This window comes from Amphibalanus amphitrite, unplaced genomic scaffold, assembly GCF_019059575.1.
Source record: "Amphibalanus amphitrite isolate SeventyFive unplaced genomic scaffold, NRLGWU_Aamphi_draft 000805F_arrow, whole genome shotgun sequence".
Lineage (NCBI taxonomy): Eukaryota > Metazoa > Arthropoda > Thecostraca > Balanomorpha > Balanidae > Amphibalanus > Amphibalanus amphitrite.
This window is the reverse complement of record NW_024882299.1, coordinates 202552-224840: the sequence shown is the minus strand read 5'-3', so window position 1 is coordinate 224840 and position 22289 is coordinate 202552. Positions and strand designations below refer to the sequence as shown.

General features: G+C 49.3%; 2 protein-coding genes across 5 annotated transcripts in view; both read right to left on the bottom strand.

The window, feature by feature from the left end:
- LOC122366430 (neurexin-1-like) overlaps window positions 1-22289 on the bottom strand; it is an 88633-nt gene that overhangs the window by 62633 nt on the left and 3711 nt on the right. For all 4 annotated transcript variants that reach the window (XM_043338674.1, XM_043338675.1, XM_043338676.1 and 1 more), the window contains exons 2-3: window positions 12296-12431; window positions 1640-1789 (exon numbers count right to left, since the gene is read on the bottom strand). In XM_043338674.1, the coding sequence (XP_043194609.1) occupies window positions 1640-1789; window positions 12296-12431 (286 nt within the window). The remainder of the gene's footprint in view (window positions 1-1639; window positions 1790-12295; window positions 12432-22289) is intronic.
- On the bottom strand, window positions 18251-21121 carry LOC122366428. Its single transcript, XM_043338673.1, has 2 exons — window positions 18436-21121; window positions 18251-18342 (listed from the first exon to the last, which is right to left on the bottom strand). Exon 1 carries the CDS (start codon window positions 21109-21111, stop codon window positions 18592-18594), a length of 2520 nt encoding a protein of 839 aa, XP_043194608.1. The 5' UTR covers window positions 21112-21121; the 3' UTR covers window positions 18251-18342; window positions 18436-18591.

Genomic DNA, 22289 nt, shown 5'->3' with positions numbered 1-22289 from the left:
TTTTATATTTATTGTCATTTGTCCGTAAAACATATGTTGGCTTGGCAAAATATGGGAAATCATTTCAACTAGGGATATTCATCCTAGGTCAGTTGTTGTCCTGAGACCTGAGTTCCTGAGTTTCAATAGAGTTGTTGTCCTGCAACCGGATGCCAATCCTTTCCCAAAATTCCTAAAGGCTTCTTATATTTTTTTTTGTGTTTTTTTTTTTTAATTTGATAAGTTGATTGTAAAATCAACCTGTTGCTGAAATTGCCATCACTTTTTGAAGAGGCTTTACAATTCTCAGTTCAAAATGCACGTATTTTTCCATCGCACTCGCGGAGTCTGGCGGTGCTGTGGTTGCCGCCCCCTTACCCAGCGGGGCGGGGCCGTGCTCGGGGAGGGGGGCAGCGTGTGTTACTGTTGGTGCCTGGTCCGCTGCCACGCTGCTGATCCGTCCGACTTCGTCACTCGTCTCGCGGCCAGCAATAGAGCCAGCACCACAGTGACGCCCCCGGCCCGAATTAGACCGGCTGCCGCCCAACTGAGCTGCCTAATCTAATTTAAACGGGCCTACGTCAGTCACACCACATCGCCGTGCAGGGTCGCTGTCCTCGACGGACGCTGTTTTGTCCCGGGACCTGTGCTGAGCAACCTCTGCCGCGACGGAGAGGGGCCCATCAGGAGGCCAGTGAGGATGGTATAGAACGCTATAAGTACTGATCAGCCTCCCCATCCGCAGGTCAGAACATCCGCTTCAGCCTCTCCATCCGCAGGACAGAATGTTTTGTCCCTCGGTCATTCTGTTGTCGAAGGTACTTGATGCTGGTAGAGCTTGGTTCTCCTCATTTGATGCAGCTTAGTTGGAGGTTGGACTAAACTCAATGCCGTTGTGGTGGTGTAGCCAAGATGCATTTTTCATTTGACGGAGGCTGGCCAGCGGTGCTCCGTGACCGATTGTAACAGGACGGGGGGGGGGGGGTGAAGCTAACTACACAAACACCCGTCTTTGATTCCGTCAACATACATCGAGGATAGGGTGCAGTGCATTGCACGGAGAGGAGTCACCCGGTCGACCTGGTTTTTAAAGACAGCAGATCAGTCGAGTAAGGGCCATGACTGCCCCGTGCAAAGAGCATGAGGTACAGCTCGAAATAGGAATGTGGGGACACGGGCCGAAGTTACCCATTTTAAGTCATGATAATAATGAGGGACTGTGGTGAATGGTAACCAGACATGACTGCCACTGGGTTTTAGTGAGGTGATAAGCTGGAAAATGGCCCACGAACTGCATAAGGAAGTAATATCCTGTGCTGTGTTATTTCACATGTTCACGACATCGTTTGGACCATATGGTCTTGTTAGTATGCATGGTGCATGCATGCTAGTTAGGCCGCCGACTGCTGTGTCATTTCATATAATTCCCCTTTTATTTGAAAAATAAGCCGCAGTCAAAAGGAGTTTATAACCCGCTGTGAACTTTGCTGTTATAACTCATTCCAATGCAGTATCGAAGCAAGACATTGTACAATTATGCTTCAAAATATGTGTTGCAATAATGCTAAACATGGTTTCCATCAGTTTATGGAGCGAGTGCACCAGGCGCTAGTCTAGGCGTTTGCTATGTATTCATGTTTCTGACAACTGCGCCCCTTACCTGTGTAGAAGAGGAGACCGTTGGGCTGCGCCGTCTTGAAGAACATGGAGAGGTTGTCGCTGGTGCTGGCGATGGCGCCGCCGCCCGTGTTGGTGAGGTCGTAGGTCATGTACTCGGCGCCGCGGAATGTGGCCTCGGACGGTGGCTTCTCTGTGGGGCAGGAAACACCGGTCACACGAGCGCACCGGACGGGAGGGCGGAGCAGAGCAGAGCGGATGTGCGGTCAGGTGAAACGGAATCAGGGCACAGTGGGATAGTAGCGGCTGCATGAAATGGGCCACGAACACAACAGGTTGCGGGCAACTCGGGCACGGTAAAGCGGGTTAGAAAAATAAGCAGCAAAACGGATTGCCTGAATAGCTCTCGGAATGATAACTGACAAAGCTGACCGAAACTAGAATAAAAAATAACAATTTCCACTCAGAAGCGTGCTGAATTTGAATTTATATTGTATAACTTGATTTTGATAATATAATGTTATGTTGTTAATATTAATCTTATACTTTACATTAAATTAAATTCAAAACTTAAGATTGCAAAATGTCATTACAGAACTTGTTGCTCGTACAAAACTCGTTGCTCGTACTACCTTGTGAGGTCTCAGTACGGCAGATGTCCACTGTTCATGATGTGCATTACGCCATCTTCCTTCGTTCTCTTTCTCAGACGGTCCGCACTCCGCAGATCCGTGGGCGTGCCCGTGTCACATTTCTCAGCGCCCGTATAACACGGCACAGCCAATTAGCAAAACGGTGTGTGCTTTGTATTACCCAGCAAAAGCGCATCCACCTATACGGGATTGCATATCCTGGACAGGATTTGAAGTAAATTTGAATTGAAATAAGACATTTGATGAATCTTTTATTTGTTAATTTATTCTTCTATATTATGCTGACATGCTGAAACTATCATCGGAGAGCGCGCGCACTGCTGCTGCCCTCCACGTGAAAAACTAATCAGCCTACTGCCGGACCTTGCGAGATCCGTGGCCGAACCAATGCCAACATTCGGTTGCGACTCACTACATTGGACGGCTCCAATGCGGCAATTGCTATGAACTATCAATGAGCTTTAAAACTTTTTTTAATCGTCCCGTTGTGCTGCAATTTTCATCGTGGATGACCAAACGTGTGATTGACCTCAATGCATACTGGCCCTGCACAAGCGGTACCTTGTGGAATTTGGAGGAACCGGCAGAATAGCTGTGCATCATGTGCCCTGCTATTTAAATAGCTAATGTTAATGAGAAGCAGCAACATTCAGCAAATTGGTTTCAACATTTGCACTCGATTTGCGATCTTATTTAATTCCCTTACATGCCTGCAAGGCTTGCAAGCTGAGCAAGTTGAGCATATTTCTTGTTCATTCTTGTATAGGTCGGCCTTAGGCATGCGATTTAGTGCTTGGTTGATTAAGCAATTACGTCTCAGAAGAAGTACTAACGTCATGGCGGCTCATCTAATAATATTATGCATGAATCATGTCTGTCATATCTCAGACTGTCTCCAATCGATGTCAGCTAGCTGGACGTTATGTCGGGCTGCGCGGCGGGCCGGCGGCCAGTTTACGGGCCACCATTCGCACCAGCTGCCCCCCACTATTTTTCATTCCGTCATTCTGGCTGTGCGCTGAATTGAAACGGGACAGGCCGAAGCGGCTGGGCCCTGGAAAACACCTGGCGCCCCTTCGGACCAGAAGCTGCATTTATATTAACGTCAGTTTTCTGATAATTCTGAGCGACAGTATGAGGCGGCTCCTAAATTATGCGTGCATCTGGAATTTATGTATCTGAGAGCGTCCCAGTTAATTGCATCACCTTCCTCTGAAACACGGGCGCAGGATATCGTCAAAACTTGATAACGTTCGCAACTGAAATATTATTTCCGTATTCATTCTTGGAAATTGATGGCTAGTAATAAATAAAAGTGTTTTTTATGCTCACGAATGTTTATGCCGATGTCGCTCTTCTTCAACCAGCTCGGCAGAGAATTGAAGTCGGGTTGTCGCGGCGGCGGCGGCGGCTGTCCCCTCCGGCGGCGGTGGTGTAAGGTTTGTTTGCGTCCCGGCGCGGCGCGTCAACAGGAGGGGCCCGGGCTGAGCCGAGCCGCGTGTCGACGGATTATTTATTCATTGGACGGCCAGCAGCGGCGCCAGTTCAATTAGTTTCAGACGTGATCAGTGCTAAGAAAGCCCGCGCAACCCAGAAAAAAACTGCGCCCGCGGCATCCTCGTGGGAAATTGCCGGCGGCGGATTTTCGGAAAGTTACTTTTTCTAAGAAGAGTATTAATAACAACAGTCCAGAATTGCTTGCCAAACGAGTAAGCCTTCCGTGTCAATGCGGGGATGTAAAAGTTTGGTAGTGGTATATGGCTTGCCGTGAGCTGTCACAGTGACGAGTTAAGACTGCAGTGTGTTGTGCAGCCGTGTCACCGCCCTCGCCCGTGTCCTGAGCTGACTGACGGCCATGATCAGCCCAACGTCTCTGATTGATCGACCCTCCTATTATTGTGGTTTGTTTATTTGCACTGGTGGCTATAAATAACGTTCGGTGAGAGTTACGGTTATTATTGTATTAGATCAACATTTATCCTGCTCTTAGAGCTACATTGGCAGCAGTATGACATCGATCGGCAGGAACCGTCCAAAACACATTCAGACTGTTTGATATGTGTATATCACCTTCGGTGGTGTCCAAGCTAAATTAAACGAAGAATTTACGAAGTATTGAAGAACATGGTGAAAAATAGCGTAATGAATCTGAAAATGTATTGAGACTTATCCAAAATCACCTGATCGAACCTCTGCCATGGAGTTCAACAGTTGTACAGTTAAATGCGTGTATACTGTTCTTTGCATAGTGTTTTATATATTTTAGCTGCAGTGATGGAGCTAAATATGAACATAAGTAAGTGTACAGGGAAATGTATGTATGTAGTACAGAATGTAGATGTGGATGAATGTGCGAGCTAACAGCATCCCTTTTTATCACCTATCTGGCCGTAAAATGTGCAACAAATTACCAATGAAATGGGTCACTCTGAGACGATTAATACCAATCACACTTAATATTCTATCATATGTGACGGCCTAATTCGCTCAATGATCCTTAAATCTAGCGTTAATCTTTTCTGGCGATGGCTGAGAGCCTCTTTCATTCTTTGATTAGTGGGCAGTCATTAGTCGATCAAAGAAAGGTATAAGATCGCTCCTTTGCCCTCTCGCAGTCGCTGATAGGCTCGTCTGGGATGACGTTTTCGCGGCGATTTCGGCGCAGTGGTGCCAAATGACGGCGCCGTGTCACGCTGCCAGGCCTGGTATGTCGCGGAAAGATGACGACTGCCGCGCCTGTCACACGCAATTAGTGGGGTCAGCTCTGTCATCGGGACCCCCTACAGCGTTCAGTGTGTGTCACCGGAAAGGTAATGAGCTGGACGGACCGGCAAACCCGCCAGTTTATCGAGACAAGGGCAGTTTTACACACAGGGGATCTTAGCCTGGAATGTCGTCACCGTTGTAAATGACGGTGGTTGGAGATGATGGAACCCAGACGCACCATGAGCAAGGTATTGTGAGTAACGACCCGTATAGAACGTCGATGTGTAGGATGCGCCTTTTAAAAGTAAAGTGCATAATTTATTGTAGGAAAAACACTTGCGATTTCGAAATGGAAACCTTAAAGGATCGTATGCTTTACTCCAGAGCCGAAGTCCGTGTAGTGGTGGTCCTGCAGCCCTTCATAGATCATACCAGTGATCCCACCTGTTCTCCTCAAACAAGGAAGGTCAGTGACGTGACCTCTACAGGCAGCGGCTTTGACCAAACACCCGCTTGCACGGCGGTATCCTTTAGCCCCCCACCCTCCCCTCCCGCTCCGCCCCGCCAGCCACGGTGTCCACTGGTTTCCCCAGTGCTGATCACTCGCCACCGCCTCGCGGCTCCGGAGTAAGCCCGTGATCAGCCCGCCCGCCCGCGGTGCCCGCGGTGTCCGCTAGTTTCCCAGTTGTTGATCTCTGGTACGGTTTGATCCGTAAGCCACCCGCCCGCTGCGGCGGGCCCGTGTGACGGTGACGGGCCACTTGGCCGCTCCTGCCAATGCCAACAGCCGGACTCGTTTGTGGAATTTCGTGCTGACCGGTGGCTACCGGGGTCGCTCACCTGCCGCTGAGACGAGGCGCGGGCGCTCAGCTCCTCTAAAGTGTCCGGCTACCGGCCGGTCGGATACCTACTCGTTTTTACCCAGGACGGGTTCTGTGGTTTAGGTGGTTTATGAAAAGTGCCGACCGGAGATGTCTTGCGTTATCGGCTTATGAAGATCGTGTTGGTGAATGTACTGACTGGTGAAGTGACCTTTGGCTTATGCAGCCATCTGACAGCTGACCGCTGAACGGAGTGACCTTCCCAGCAGCCAGCATACATGATTGACTAGTGGATACTTACCTGCCCATATTTATTATGCAATGGAATGAGATACCTATATGAAAGCTTACCTGAATGTGCTAGCCTATTTTGTTCGCTATTTCAACGCCAGCGCTAACAGTCGCCTAATTTCGATAATAAGGTTAACGTAATAGCCTCATTACTTCAGGCAGCCTGTTTTGTACTTTAATCTCCGTGCTCAGCGGGATAACATAATCGAGGCGACGTGGTGTGCCATGAAAGCAGTTGTTCGGCCTTCCGAATATCAAGAGAACAGGTGTTTGAGGACCTTGTTTTAAACGCTCTAACCAGCTTCGGAAACCTTAAGCCTTGCATTTGATTTTATGCAAGGTCTGTGTAATTCGTTTTATGACATAAGAGCCGAATTTGATTCTAGCTTTCAAACTGAGATTATACGAATTTCGATGCAATTCAATCATTGTAATTGTTCTCGGTTTTCCTATCAGTCGCTACTTGTTAAGCAGCTCAGCGATACTGAGCATGGAATATCCTTTGTTGTGCGCTGAATAGGTCTGGGTCAACCATTCCCGGTAACTAAATTGTGTCAGGAGTGGCGCTCCTATGTATGCTCAAGCTCATGTACATATATGGCGTGTTTGAATTTTACCGCGTCGGCGGACGGTGACGGTGTTGGCTGTAGTCAACTGTAACTGGGTTGGCTCGTCAGCCCTCGGCCGGGCCGAAACAGCCGCAATGCCAGATCGGTGCCGGCATCTCGGCGGTCCCGGGCCGCCGCGGCGCGTCGCTGACAGACGAGCCTATTCCAGTTGGCGCTCCGACACGAGTGTGGCTTTGTGTGCCGCCTCCGGCGCTCGTCGGCCTGCCACCCGGGGTGTGCCGCCCTCGAGACCCCTCCCCGCCCCCAGGGGGGCCCGCAGTCCGCCCCCCCCCCCCCCAAGAGGGTCCCCGGAGCCCGCCCCGGCCCGAGCGGACCGATCCGGCGTGACACCGCCGCCCCGCCGAGTTCCGACTGCCAAAAAACGACACCAACAACAGCAGCCGGCTGGCGACGGACCGATTGGAGTGACGTCACATGCTAACCGGGTGATGACGTCATATTTGCTGTCGCATGGTCCTTTCTGACACTAAGCAACCTTTATTGCTAAAATAGCTGGAATCATGAGCAGGAATATTCTGTACAAAATGTGTTACCTAATTGGTATCACTTACCCTATGTAAGAGCCAATTCATAGCAGAATTTCTCGAATGTTTAATTCGCCACATGTGGCACTACCATTTTTTAGCAGGTCACTAGTGATCAGAAACCAGAACGTCTCGTCTCATCTCATTATGCACTTACCACCCTGCCTGTAAATTACTCGGTTGATGTATTTACCAACAGGTTTTTATCGCCATCATATATCAGCGATCGCCGTCGGGCCAGAACCCGTGCATCACTGGGGGTGGCAGCGGCGCCAAACACGCAGGTACAGCCTTCACGAGCATGGTAGAGGAAGACAGGAGAGATTGCCGGCGAGAACAAGTCGAGATACTGCTGCGGGAAGCATGGGGACTGGGGTGCGGGAGAAATGAGGGGCTAATGCGGTAGAAAGCGGAAGAGATAGTGCGATTGGAAGAAGGCGAAGCACTTCGTAGGGATGAAGTTTGGAGTTTGAGACGCCCTGGCGAAGACAGAAAAGACACCGCGTCAGAAGGTGCATGTGATACCTACGGCGTCGGGAGACAGACGAGGAAGTGCAGTGGTAGGAAGACGAGACGCAGCTCCCGTCTCGGCACGGCACATCCACGCTACCGATCCGCCGGCTCTGCGTCATCGCAAACACATCAGTGATCGCTGCAAACAGCCGACGCGAAGCCCCGCGCCCGGCTCTGAGCGATCAGAAGCCCCGCAGGACCGACCCACGGGAGACCGCCCCGCGAGCATCCATCGGCCGCGCGCGCCGAGCGTGTGCGTGTCGAACAACTCTGTCTGACACGCTGAGGATCAGAACCGTTCACAGGACTGAGACGGTGAATTTTCAGAGGATTATACGAGCTCCACCCTGTGCGGGGACCTCGTACCGCGAGTTTCGGAAACCAAATGGCTCACGCAGACGCTGTATTTCCCAATAGTCCGGTCGCAATAAAGCGAGATGGGCCATCACGTCGAATGCAATGTCCCGACGGCACGGTGCGTTCGTAACTGGTCAGTGGTCCCGACGCGACGCGATCGGTGCGCCGCGTCCGACGGTCTCAGGGTCGCTACGTGCCGGCAGCAGGGCAGCTTGGGCTAAATCCGGACCGTAACCGAACAATGAGGCGCAGTTGAGTCGGGTCTGGTCAGAACCAATATCGATAGGTCATCGGTCGTTGTTCCCTGACCTTGGTCACTGACATTGGTGTCCCATGTCACTTTTTCGTTGACCTTATCAAGACGAGGTTACCGACCTGTTAATCACCGTGGTCACATTGCTCACCGGCTCACTGACTGCGGTTGGTGGTCAGCACTCAGCTCCCACAAGACTAGGCCTGACTGGTCGCTGATCTGATCAACGCTCGGCTTGACGGGTGGTAGCCAGCTGACAGGCAGGCCGGTCAGCGGTCAGCCAGTGGTCAGCGGTCAGCGCGTCAGCTAGCAAGCAGCGGTCTGTGGTTGGTGGAGTCTGAGAGCTGAGCTCGCAAATGTCGGGAGTTGGGGTTCGTCGTTCTTCAGACGTCAATACTGCACGCCGCTGCCCTAACCGCAGTAATCTGTCACCCCGGAGACTGGTCTCTGATCACCGAAAAAATCCTCCTGGCGCTCTCAGACGGCCGTCCTGTCTGTCGTCTTCGACCCGCCCCCGCCTCAGTCTCCCCTCCTCCCTCCCACAGCCCAAACCCCCTCCCCCTCCCCCACCCAAGCCGCCGCCGCTGTCACCCCAGCCGCGATGGACGGGCCACGTTGGCAGCCAAGGCTCGACAGTCACACCGCTGCCGCCGGCTTCCAAAGGTCGGTCGTGCCCGAACCGGCACCGTTCTGAGACGGGCTGGTGCCCAGAGCCACAGAACGGAGACGGTACCCCGAGCTAACGCCGGCTGAAGTCAAAAGTCAGCCAAGGTCATGGTGTCATCTGTTTAGATGAAGAATGACAAGAAGGCTTTGGGCTACTTCTCTCATTTTTATCTTGCATGCTGTGTCTTACACGTTCCTGGGTCTATATTTTTTTATGCTGATTTTAGTTGTAGAGTGGCAAAGGGGAAACGAAGATTTGCCACATATAAGTTGATTGTTCTCGGCATAAAGACCAGCCTGCGGGCATAAGGCTCTGAGCTGCAATGATGAATGCATATTGCGTAGCTCGTCCGATTACATTATAATCGGCAGCATGGAATCGAATTAGATGCGGAGGACAGTGCTCGTCGAAAACATTTTACCAGCGATATAGTGAAGTTCCGCCCAAAGCTGCATATCCTACCGAACCGGATCTTATCAGATGCGATAGGAAGTGGCGGGCTGTCTGTAGTGGTTTGTCATAGCTGGAGAGCTCCGATCCTGAGCTGCGCTCGTGCATTCAATCATGCAGTCCAAATTAGCGAGAAACGCCGAAAGAATTTGTTTGCTCAACGGACTGCATGCCAGCGCGCGACCTTATCGTTCCATTGGTAGTCATCGTTTGCCGACACTGTATACCGCTGAGCCAAACACAGCGGACTGGGCTGGGGTTCCTGAGGTGGACCGGGGCTGGCGAGGGGAGAGACAGCGGCATCTTGGGAAAACCAGCGAGGCTGCCACTGAGGACCGTAACTGCGGCAAGACTGAGGACCGAGCAGTTGTTAGCGGAACCGGGGGTGGGCCAGCCAGCTGTCAGTGATCCGTTCGACGGCACCCGATCGATCATGACCCGTCATACAGTCCCGCGGATCGCCGTCATGCCGTTTGAGGAACCTCGCACACCGTATGAAGAATCTCGTTATTTCGTGTGAAGAACTCCGTTATGCCATTTGAAGAGCTGCAGCATAACGTCTGCAGAACCTTGTTACACCGGCACAGTCACCCTGTCAAACTGATCCCGCCTCAGTATGCATATCGGAGGCTCTGTGACACTGCACCTCCCTCTGCATTAGCTTGGTAGTCCGGCCGACCGCGTCAACCGAGACTTGCTCAGAGGGAGGGAGGGGGGATTTCGGCGACATGACCGTGATGACGCGCTGACCGGCCAGACACTTGTCCGAGCAGCGGTGACCCGCTGGTTAACGCGACACCGGCGGGTGATTACCTAATGGATGGTGAGTTCAACAGGGAGTGGGATGGTCCCTGCTGTTGAATTTAGAGTCGAAAGCTGACACGGTGTTTGTTTCAACCCGCTGGCTGTTGACGTATAAATATCAGAGGTCATGAACACACGCACCAGTGCAGCGCGATATGAAAATGCGAGTCGCCACCGTATATTCCATCGGCTTATCGCCTGACCCTGGCCTGGCGCCGTTCAGTTTCTGTCCACGTGCACTGGCCGGCGACCAATTGGAGCCAGTGTCCACACTTCATAGGACGGCGCCGGTCGGCGGAGAGCAGCCCGTTTAATTCGCTCGGACGGCGCCCGGCCGCCGAATGGCCCGGTTAATGGGGCACACCGTGCCGCCCCGAGGATTCAGCGGCGCTCTGATAATCCGCCGGATCATCCCCGCTGGCTCTGCGGCAGCAGTTGGACCGGCGCCGGTTCCCCGAACGGACCCGATTGTGGTCGATATGTCCAATGAGAGCTCAGCGGTCCGGCTCCGGTACTTCAACTGGAGAGCTGATACGGACCGGACTCCAATACCGCCACAGCCGTGCTGAAAAGGGCGGAATTGTCTGCATTCCTGTCACGTGGCGAGTCGCCCTGACTGCGTTCGATTCGGGTGGGCGCTGATCGGTGCAGTGGCTTTCGAGGGGAGCAAGCTACACCTCGGGTTGAGGGGCCGGTTAGAGTGAAGCGAATTACACTCCGGAATGAGGGGCCGGTCCGAGTGCTCTTGACCGGCGTCGATCCATCAGTCCAGTGCTTTGAGGCGCCGCCGCCGAAGTTAGTCTGGGCAGCGTAATCCATCAAAGGCGTCTCCCGTTGATGTCCGGAACATTTAATATACGACATTATTGGCTCTGATCGCGGGTCAAGTCTATCGAAGCCGCTCGATCTAGGTGGCTGTCGGGGGACCGGAGAAGGAAGTGGGCCCTGTTGGTCTAATGGTCTCCCGGAGACAGACGGGGCTTCTGCAGAACTCCTCCTGAGCTGCAGCTCAAGTGAGTCGGACGGCGGCTGGGCCCGGGCTGGCTGCGGCTGGCTCGTGGAGCTGCACGGGTGCGATACGGGCGCGGTGCCTCCGGGTACAGGTGGCGTATCTCCACCGACAGACCAGAGAGCTATGTTGCAGGAGCTCGGTCCCCGGGTGCTGGTGGCGTTATCTTCTCAGGAAGTCTCAGGCCGGCTTTGGTGATTCAAGTCTCATCACAAGGCTTTGCTTGAGCCTTCATCGATTGATAATTATGCTTTTTGCAGCTTTGATATGTGACCATTAGGTATGGTGTGCCACGCGACGAGCGGCTTGCTGCTTGTTTTAATTTGAATGCATTTTTTTCTGAGAATCATTTCAGTTATTAAAACCTTCCTTTTTTATTACTTCCCCGATTTGATATTACCGTCTGATCAATGACCAGCTGATAAAAAGTACAATCTTCAAAATTCATTTTACAATAGCAAGACCGCGATACCATGAAACGCTGCTGTTCGTCCGAGCTACATGGCCACAATAAGGTCCATAACGGTGTGCCCCGGTGCCAGCGGCGCCGGACAATCCCAAGACTCAGTCCGCTCAGGCTCTGTTAAATCCCCGTAAGCCGGTGCACTGAAGACACCAAAGCCACCTACGGACCTGCGAAATGGAAGACAGCTTCGCGCGCTGTTCTGCTCAGAGAGGTACCACGTCCAAAATGTCACCCGAGAAAACGACACGGCCGCATTTGCAGTATTCTCTTTTACGACGCTGTTTTATGCGTAGGAATTTTGGTTTTATACAACCGCCTCAATTTTTAAAATAAACCTACGCCGCAGGTATATGGCCCTAACCACATGCAAAAGATTTAAACAATATCGATTGTCGTATTTTCGTTTTTTTTTTTTGTTTGTATATATTTATACTTATTTTTTACTTTTTATATTGTGTTTTTGTCGTATTTATCATCGAATGTCGATTGGAGCGAAATGTCAGCTTATAAAACAAAACCTCGAGCACTCGGAGAGCGGTCTCGTATCCCGACTGACCTTTCTCGCAGAAGACTCCCCTGAAGTCGAGGTTGCGGCACTCGCACGCGGCGCCCGTGTCAGTGCTGATGCAGATCCCGCCGTGCTGACACGGGTCGTGTTGGGCGCACGTGTCGACGCCGTTCCAGCGGACACCCTGCACGGACACGGGTGTGTCAGTGGGAGCGGGGCACACTCGGGTGGGTGTGTCGGTGGGGGCTGACGATCATCCAGTGAACAGATTACGAAATGTAGCTGTATTGGGAGGAGGGCGGGGCACTGCATGGAAAGGATGTGTCATTTACGAAATGTAGCTGTATTGGGAGGAGGGCGGGGCACAGTATGGAAAGGATGTGTCATTGGATAGCGGGGCGGGGCACGCAGTGCAAGTACGAGGGAAGATTGGGGACTCGTCCAAGTGGAGAAAAGGTTGAGCATTGTTAAGTAGCATTTGAGAGGAGCCACTAAAGCCTCAATGAGAGAACAAAGTCGCCTTCTATCTTAGTTGACTGTCTTACCTATATTATTATTCCTGCAGGGTGTTTGCCAGATACTGGTAGATAATCACGAAGACGAGTCTCCGGTTACCGCTTGGCTCTCAAATGTATAATCCGATAGATTTTGACTCGCCTTGCAGTGGCATGTCCATATATGTAAGTTCATCAGTGTATCTGAATTCTGATGAATAAGTTTATTTAAAATACATTTAAAATAAATGATACAACGATACCACCCAGCACCAAGTTTTTATGAGTTCCCGAAGAACGGGGCCATTCATTTGTTTTATTTTACAATTTTAATTTATAAATCCAATTGAAAGTCAGTTCCCTGAAATGTACTTGGATCCACTAAGGGAAGCACACAATCATGTCAGTTTCTCGGCAGACTACTTTGTACGGCACTGGCATGAGCTGGGAAGGTCGTTTTGGATGGTTTTCTGCGCACTGTCGAAGCTGGGCAACTTTGTCGTAAAATATAATGCATACTTGGCGTCGTTCTTGTCGAGAGAGGCCGAGTTACCCACCGCTCTTAACCCGCGCGGGGCTGGGGTCTCCAGCCGAACGCGCGGGGCTGGGGGGGGGGGTAAATTTACCCCCCCCCCCTGTTATCTCCCGAACTAATGGTCCGATTTGGAAAATTCAAACGCCAATCGAAAGATCTCATCACGAACAACTAAAAACATGTACTTAATTTTAACCCGGCAGTTGCTGGGGTATTTCGCCACCCACCGTTTGCTGGGGGGGGGGGGCGTTAAACGCCCCCAGCCGATAACTCGAGAACCAATAGGCGCAGCGAAACGCACGAGGCGGCAAACGAAAGAGCGCGACGAGACGCTTCAGATGAGTACTTTAAAGTTGAATTTTGAGGTCACAGGTCGGGTCAAGGTCAGGTCAAACACCTGAAATCGGGCTTTCAGTAACATGGACTTCAGGGCTTCGCAATGGGCGCCTCTCGTCATAAACGTTGTCAAAACGGTGCACAATCCATCATATAAGGCCTACAAGAGTGTCAGCTCCATGTAGGGGTCAGTCAAGCATAGGTCAGGGTCAAGGTCAGGTCAACCGGGTAGGCACATATCCCCGAAAATTAAAACTGATATTCGCAGCCTGCGACACATGTTTTATGGGTAATTTAGGGCGTAGAACCCGATGGTGACATTCATTTTATCGTATGTGTACGTGTTTGGCTCAAAAAGTTCAATTTAAGAAATGTATGTATCATGGTCGTGAAGTAGTCGCGAGAAATTGCCAAGATTCAGTTCAAGATTTTGGAAAATGCAGAACGATAATCAATAATCGAAGATAGCCATTTGATTGTCCATGGTATTGGCAGTCTAATGGCGTTTACGGCATTTCTGTATGTCTATTCTGTGATTTTATATGATTTTTTGAACATATGCCGTTTTTGGTCGAAAACTCAGAAATCATGACGTCACTAAAACCTCGATATCTCAAAAATTTTCCAACCGATTTTTTTGAAATTTTGTCACAATAAATCTCAATCAATTCCCTACAGGTACCCAAATTTTGGCGCGCCTGCGGCGCGCCGTTTTTATGCTATGGCCCGGCGAAAAAAGTGGGGGCGTTTAACGCCCCCCCCCAGCAACTCGCGGTTAAGTTTGAGGTCAAGGTCAAGGTCAGGTCAAGGGTACAAATTGCAAGTTCCTACAGTATCGGCCTTGCACCGTAGTTGCCAAAGAATGGAGTCATGGACTGAGACTGATCGCCCAAAACGTGTGCTTAGGCTACCAAGACAATATTCGTTGCATACAATATCATTCAGAGGTCAAGGTCAAGGTCAGGTCAGGTCACCAAAAACAAAATATAGAAAAGGGCATGTGCGACACATGTTTTATGGGTCATTTTACTCATAGAATTCAATAGGCACACTCAATAAGTGATATGGACCACCTCTGGATGAATTTCAGGTCGAGGTCAGGTCAAGGTCAGGTCAAGTGAGGTCAAATTTTGAAGGTGGTTGTTAAGGTCTAAAAAGGTGTCTATCTGATGCAGTTTTTCACGGCGAATCGAATGGTGCTATTTTTGTTTCCGTACGAGGTCTACAACTTCCAAAAAAGTCATTTTTCAAAATTTTTGTGTGTCGTGACGTCATACAATTTTGAATAACTCCCACATTTTTGAACCGATTCTTCTAAAACTTGTTATGTAGGTGCAAATAGACCACTTCTCTGACATATATTCCGGTTTTTTCGATACACTCAAAATTTTGGATTTTATAGTTATTTTCCCAAAAAAGTCAGTTTTTTGAAAAAAATTGGGTCAAAATCCAAAATTTTCAAAAAACCGAGATAGCCATTTGATAGACAAAGTAGAATTACGTATATCCTTTTTTGTTACGTCTTGATTCCTTTAGAAATGAAGATGTTAGCGGCGTTTGAACTTTTGCCGTTTTTGAGGCGAAAATGGCGAACATGACGTCACTAAAACGTCAATTTCTCAAAAATTTTCCGACGGATTTCGCTCAAATTTTCAGGGAACGTGTCAAATTGATGTAAGAAAAGGTACTGAAAGTTTGGCGGCGCTGCGCGCCGCCGTTTTTGAGATATTGCAAAAATTCGCGAGGGGGGGGGGGTAAAATTTACCCCCCAGCCCCGCGTGGGTTAATTGACGATGCACATAAAAGTTTTGGCAGTTTTCTTTGTAGGCTGTAAAGTTTCTGTGTAGGGAAAGTCCCTTCTGTACATTGTCGACTAGCGTCATGCCAAAAACCTCTGGCGTACTTGAGTTTGGGGATGCTTGCTGATCACGCGACCTTGGGAGGTCACGTAACCTGCACCATAAGCCATGTCTCCTTTCTTCCCACCCTATGCGATTCTTCTGTCGTCAGCACACTAATCCTACCGACCAGCAGGCGCCAAGGTGAACCCAATGACTGCTGTTTCACTGATCAGTGACCGATCGACAACATCGGAGATCCCAGGTCGACACAACATCAGTCGCCAGACGGCTTTGAACCCGGACAATAGCTGCTGACTGCGGCTGTCGATCTGCCTCAGAGCTGCCTCTGCGCCGTGTTTTGGAGGTAGTTCAGAGAGACTGTACGAAGCTAGACGTCTCACGTCGTCACGTCTGCTGCGCAGATGATTTGATGTTTGTCTATTGAAGCAAGACTGAAAGCATTGTCGGTTTTCAGTTGCATCGAATCGCTTGATCAGTCCCAGTGTGGGATAGAAGCCTCTGGGAAATACATTTAGGCATGCCTTCGTCCATGTGATGATGATGTTAGCATCAGTAACCGTGAAAGGTTACTTCTAGTCCTCGCAATGATGGTCCGAAATTGATGTCTCTTAATGACTAATTAATGCACCCCTCGATCACTCCCAGCCACCCATTAAACGCTCCTTGACCTAGAACTAGCCCATCTCCTCCGGCGGGCCAGTGTGTTTGTTTGTTGCCCGTACCCCGTGGCTCGCTCAGCGCGTCTGAACTGACGGCTGCACTGTCGGCGCACATCAGGGTGTCGCCGCTGAGCGGTTGAGGAGACACGCGGCCAAACAAAGGCCGCCGACCGAAGCGGCGCGCTCGGTCGGAGGTGTCACCTCTGAGGCCCGGGCCTGTCACCTCTGCGGCCGTGGGCATGTCACCTCTCCGGCCCGGCCCCGTCGCCTCCCCGGCCCGTGGCCAGACACCATTGTCGGCTGCTCCCGCCGCTAATGCCGCCTTCCGACGACGGCTCAGCGGGGGAGGGGGGGGGGGGGCGTACATACGTACCCATGGAGTGACGAGCCAACTGGGACCGAGGGACAAAGCCCAGTCACAGGGGAGCAACTGGCTGGCACACAGTCTCTGACGACTGGGAGATAGGGCGACACATTTATGATGACCATTATTATGTGCATCATGTAGGTTTCAATTTATGTTGCTATAATGTCTGTACTTTGCACAATGCACTGTGTAGTGTGCATGTGTGCAATTTATATCTGATGATGCAATTTAAATACGTTAAACACCCACTGTCGCGGTTTTCCGAGAAACTCGACGAAGCCCATCCAAGTAAAGATCAAACGGCGTGGCGCTGGCGCGGTGTCCGGCTGCGTCTCAGCCAATTAGAGCAATGTTGATACATGTTATGTGGCCGGGCGGTGTCGGGTTTTCTACACGTACGGACCGCCGTACGAGTGTGTCGTCTCGCCACTGTGCGTCTAGCATCCGACCGGTGTGTTGGGCACGTATTCTGTGACCGGTACCGGCAGTCGGGAGCCGATAGATGAGCTCGTTCGCAGCTCGACCCGCGGCCGTTCGTCGGTGAAGGGTCGCCACTAATCGTCGGCAGTGGCCATCGTCGGCAGCGACGAACAGGTGCCGCGGCGGCCGACGATCCTCGGTCAACACAGGCCCGTCGCGGTCACAGAAATTAGCGCCCCCAGGGTAATTGGAACAAGAAGTCTCAGCGCGCTTCTTGTGGCTCTACCAACACAGTTGAGTGTTTGATTTTCATTAGCTTCAAGCTTCAAGAAGAAAAGAAAAGTGGATGAAGAATATGGCATGGAAACAAGTCATTAAGCGCCTCCAGTCGACCACACAGTCGCTGTCAGTCTCGTGATTAGCATCTATCAATATTCAGACACAGTTGTGAGGTTGGTGTGGTCACAAAGGAGTCGGCACGCTACCACTGCACCGGCCGCGTCCACAGAGACGCCGGCTTGTGTCTTTTGTCCGTGCCCCGTGGTTTGCAAGGTCAAAACAGCTTTTGTCAAAATATCAGAGAACGAATCCGATGAGGATTGTAAACGTGCTTAGGTCATTCAATGTCGCAAAAGTCATAGCAGCAAGTAATACCGGTCTCATTTCCCATTGACCATTGTTTTAGTATGGTAGGTACGGGTGGCGCACACTAAACGTTTTCCTGCATATTGTCCAATCCATCTTTTGCGTGCAAAAATAACCGCCTGTGCTGTCCTCCAAATCCCATATCGCTCCGTTATATTCGCTCAGCCGGGGCGGGTTTTATCCTCGGCACTGGGGCCGTCTGTAACGGAATAAGGCGTTATTGGTCCCATCTGTGCCGTGCGCTGGAATCGATGCTCAGTCGCGGCCCGGGGCCACTGGAAACATTAGGTGGAACGGCCTGCACCATCTCGGTCACGGCGGGCCCGAGAGAGGCAGAATGTGTACAGGGGAATGAGGAGAATGGTCTTAGGCATAGAGAAATGCACTGCTTATATGGAGCTTCAATATGGCATAATGGTCATTCAGCATTTATCTCAGTTGCTATCATCAGTCATAACTAGTTTTCATCAGTTACGTTAAACGCACACCACTCAATGGAATGCAAGGGTTAGATGCATTGATTTGACGCGTCTGAGTATGCTGTCCGCTTGCCTGCATGCCGGTACTTCTTAGCTCATCTTCTTGCATGTAATCTATCGTTGGAAAAAACCAATTACACACAAGTCGTATTCAATGAAACAGTTATCACTTAGTGTAATATTCGTGTATAAACTCAAAATAAAACTGCAATGTGATGTAGAATTTGTATCAACACAAAGTAAGAAACAGAACAAATTGTCTTCGGATCAAAGTTCTTGCTATGTAACAAATTTCATCCTGAAACAAGACGAGACATTGATCAGCACAAATAATGGAAATTAATATAGCCAGAAAATTTAAATGACACATATTCACCAAAATAATCCTTACTTCATTGCAGCCAAAATTCAAAATATGTGGACCAAGAAGTCACGACAAATCTTGCGTAAAAATTCAAACATGATATTCTCGTGCGATACTCTTCATTCGCTTTTCGCTATTGCAGTTCTTGCAATACACTCCCCCCACGAATCGTCATCGTCATCATCATTCGACATCGTCATCTTCATGTGATTCAAGTAGAAGTACAAGACGATGCACAGAACGTTTGACTATGACATCGGGCTGGCCATTGTACTTCCTTGCATCGGTAGCATTTCGGGGAGGTGCTTGGCTTTTGTATCGCAGAGTGACGTTCCTGACTTTGCCATCTTGATCGACGTGCACTTCTAATACTTCTGCAAATTTCCAATTTCCTTTGAGAGCATTTGTATCTTGGATCAGCACAATGTCTCCGATCTTCAAATTTCTTCTGGCAACATGCCATCTCTGTCGTACTAATAACGTCGAAAAGTAGTCACGCTGCCATTTCTTCCAAAACACTGTCACTATTTGCTGTATTGTTCGTATCCTTTTGGTGAACCCTTTGGACTCATCCCAGTTGCCCTGGGGAACAGCTATGTCCGATCGTCCCAACAGTAGGTCATTAGGACACAGATAGGTACCTAGCATTGGGTCGGCTCCAGGTTTGTGTCCTATGGGCCTTTGGTTCAGCAAATTGGCAGCTTCAAATAATGCAGTTTGTAGCTCTCCGGCCGTTAACACGCTGTCTCCAACGGCACAAACTAGCGCTCTTTTGACCAATCGTATCAAGGCTTCACTACATCCGTTTTGCCATGGTGCATCGGCTGACCTATTGAATGTCCACTTCACGCCCTCTGATACACCGAATTGACAAATGTCTTCCCAATGTAGAGATTTTGTCATCTCTCTCAGTTCTTTGCTTGCGGCTGTCAGCTGCGATCCTCTGTCTGAATGAATTGTCGCTGGGAATCCACGAATAGTGACAAAGCGTCTGAAAGTAACAAGGAAGTCATTTGTTCCATAGCCATCAACCAAGTCCAAATAGACTGCTCTTGTCGCCAAGCAATTGAAAATGATCCCATATGCTTTTGTTTTCGTCCTTTTCTTCACCGTATCGCGGATCACAAAGGGCCCAAAAAGGTCTAGTGCTGTATGATGAAAGGGAGGCGACGACTGTAGTCTCTCTGGTCCCAGCTCTCCCATCATTTGCGTTTGTAACTTTTTGTCAAGCTTTCGGCATGTGACGCACTGGTATTTTACTTGTTTGATGACTCTTCGTGCCCCTGGTACCCAAAATTTTCTTTGAACTTTAGCCATTGTAACTTCTATGCCGGCATGGTCCGTCGCGTGTATATATCGTATATAGAGTTCCGTGAACCGGTGGTTTGCAGGTAGGAGGATGAACAACTCTTGGTTCCAATCATCCTTTAACCATTTCTTCATCCGCTGGCCAACAACCAGCAAACCATCACTATTGAGACTGGGTCCCAAGCGTTTATATCGGTTTTCCCAATCGGTGGTAACCAATTCTCTTTGGGCATGCTTCACCCAATGTATTTCTGCTTCCAGTAACTCTATAGCTGTCGGAGATTCCAAAGTTGCTCCAAACGTCTTTTGCTTCTTGACTCGAATGATGCGTGCCGTGACTCTGAGTAACTTGATGTAGCCGTTAAAATTTTCGAGCTTCACTACGTCTCCAATATCATAATTTTCGAACAGGTTTGTCACTTGAGCGATATGCACCCCGATACGATCAGGTAAATCCCGTTCTTGCACTTGCAGAGCCTGGCTGATAGGCCATTGCTCGATAGGTAGCGACAGGAAAGCTGGTCCTCTTTGCCATACAGATTCCGGGCCGATTTGACATGGTCGGGTGGGCCTGGTCAACATGTCCGCTGGGTTGTCAGCAGTTGCTATCCACCACCATTCATTTGGTTCCGAGTGATTTTGAATTTCTGCAACTTTCGTCGCGACAAACGAGCCAAATCCATACGATTCCTTTTGAATTTGAGCCCTCACGATAGCAGAATCCACGACATGAATAACAGTTTTGTAAATGAAATTCATTTCTTGCTGGATTGTTTTTCTCAGTCGGCACCCTAGTACTGCACCACAAAGTTCAAGACGGGGGATAGTGAGTTGTCTTGTTGGTGCTATTCTTTGCTTGGCCGCAATAAGGCGAGTTTCATATTCACCGGTATTCAGTTTCCATTGTACATACGCGCAAGCTCCGTATGCTTGAATACTTGCATCAGAGAAAATAATCAGTATAGGTTCACCAACAGCATTCTCCGGTCTCAGACACCGAGCAAATGTTGTTTCCTTTAACTTGTATAATTCTTTGAAAAACTGTTTCCATGCTTGTTTGCAACCATCTGGTATTGGATCATCCCATCTTATTGACGTTGCTTCCGTGCGACCTTCAGTAGGTTGTGACACCAGATTTCTCAGTAAGATCTTAGCAGATAGAGTTACCGGTGTTATGAACCCGAAAGGGTCATAAATGCGCGCTGCTTGGCTAAGAACCATTCGCCTTGTAAGAATTTCTGGAAATTCTTTATCAAAGCTTTCTTCGGTCAAATCTGGTCCTGTTGGAATTTTGTTGCGTTTCGGAGAAAAATTTATTTTGACTTGAAAAGCAAAATAATCATCCTTTGGAAGCCAACGCATTCCTAATATCTTTTCTTCATGAACGGTTACCATCTTGACACTTGAAGTTGACGCTAGGCTGTCATCACCGGACATGATCCAGTGCTTTATGTTGAAACCACCTTTCTTCAATATGCTTTGCACATTTTCGGCCAAACTAAAAGCATCTTTCTCCTGAGGGACTGACTGAATCAAATCGTCAACATAACTATTTCTTATTATCATATCAGCGGCTTTTTCGTGTGTGTTCCTGTTCAGTTCCGCAATTGTTTTCAAAGCTACCATTGATATCGTCCCGCTTGGTCTGTCGCCGAAGGTAACGGCTAATAAAATGTAATGAGACGGTTCTCGACTGCAATCCATATCTCGCCACAAGAAACGATGCACGTGCTGATCCATTTCAGCTAATAGAATGGAATTGAACATCTTGCTAATGTCCGCTACCAAACCAATGCGCTCTTCCCTGAATCGCAGTAATATGCCAAACAGATTGTTGATAAAATCCGGACCCTTTGCCCAGTAGTCGTTTAAAACGTGGCCCATGAATGATGCCGATGAATTAAAAACAATGCGCAGTGGAGTCGATGAAGAATCTGGTTTGATCACTTCATGATGTTGTAAGTAATGTACGGGACCCGTGAAATTTGCTATCTCTTCATCTGATAATTTTCGAGCTATTCCTCGTGTAATCATATCTTCCATTTGCTTGGCATAATCATTTGCATGTTCTTCTCCCATTTTGCTTAGTCTTCTTTCGGTAGCTTTCAATCTCGCGTATGTAGCTGTGAAATTGTTAGGAAGTTGCATTGGATCTTTTATCCACGGATAGTGAGCAATGAATTTTCTTTGATCTTGATCATATGTTAGGCCTTTCTTGATAAGTAATAGTTCTCTTTCTTCCTGTAAACTGTAATTTCCGTTGCCCGTGGCGCATTTTCCACACTTACATCCGCCACACCTGGGTGTGCAGCACGTCCCGAGATTTTCTACTGTGAAGTACTCATCTAATTTCTTCTTCAAAGTGGTGATTGAGTCAATACGAATATTATTGACATCGCAAAAATTCATGACAGTGTTGGATTCATCATTCTTCATGTCAGATGACGTGTTTCCTGCATCAGAGTGGACGCAACCACGTATACAAAACCCAAATTGGTTTCTCAGTAATTGGATATTTTCTATCGTTTTGACAACTTCTGGTAGAAGGACGCAGCAATCCGTCCCAACAAGCA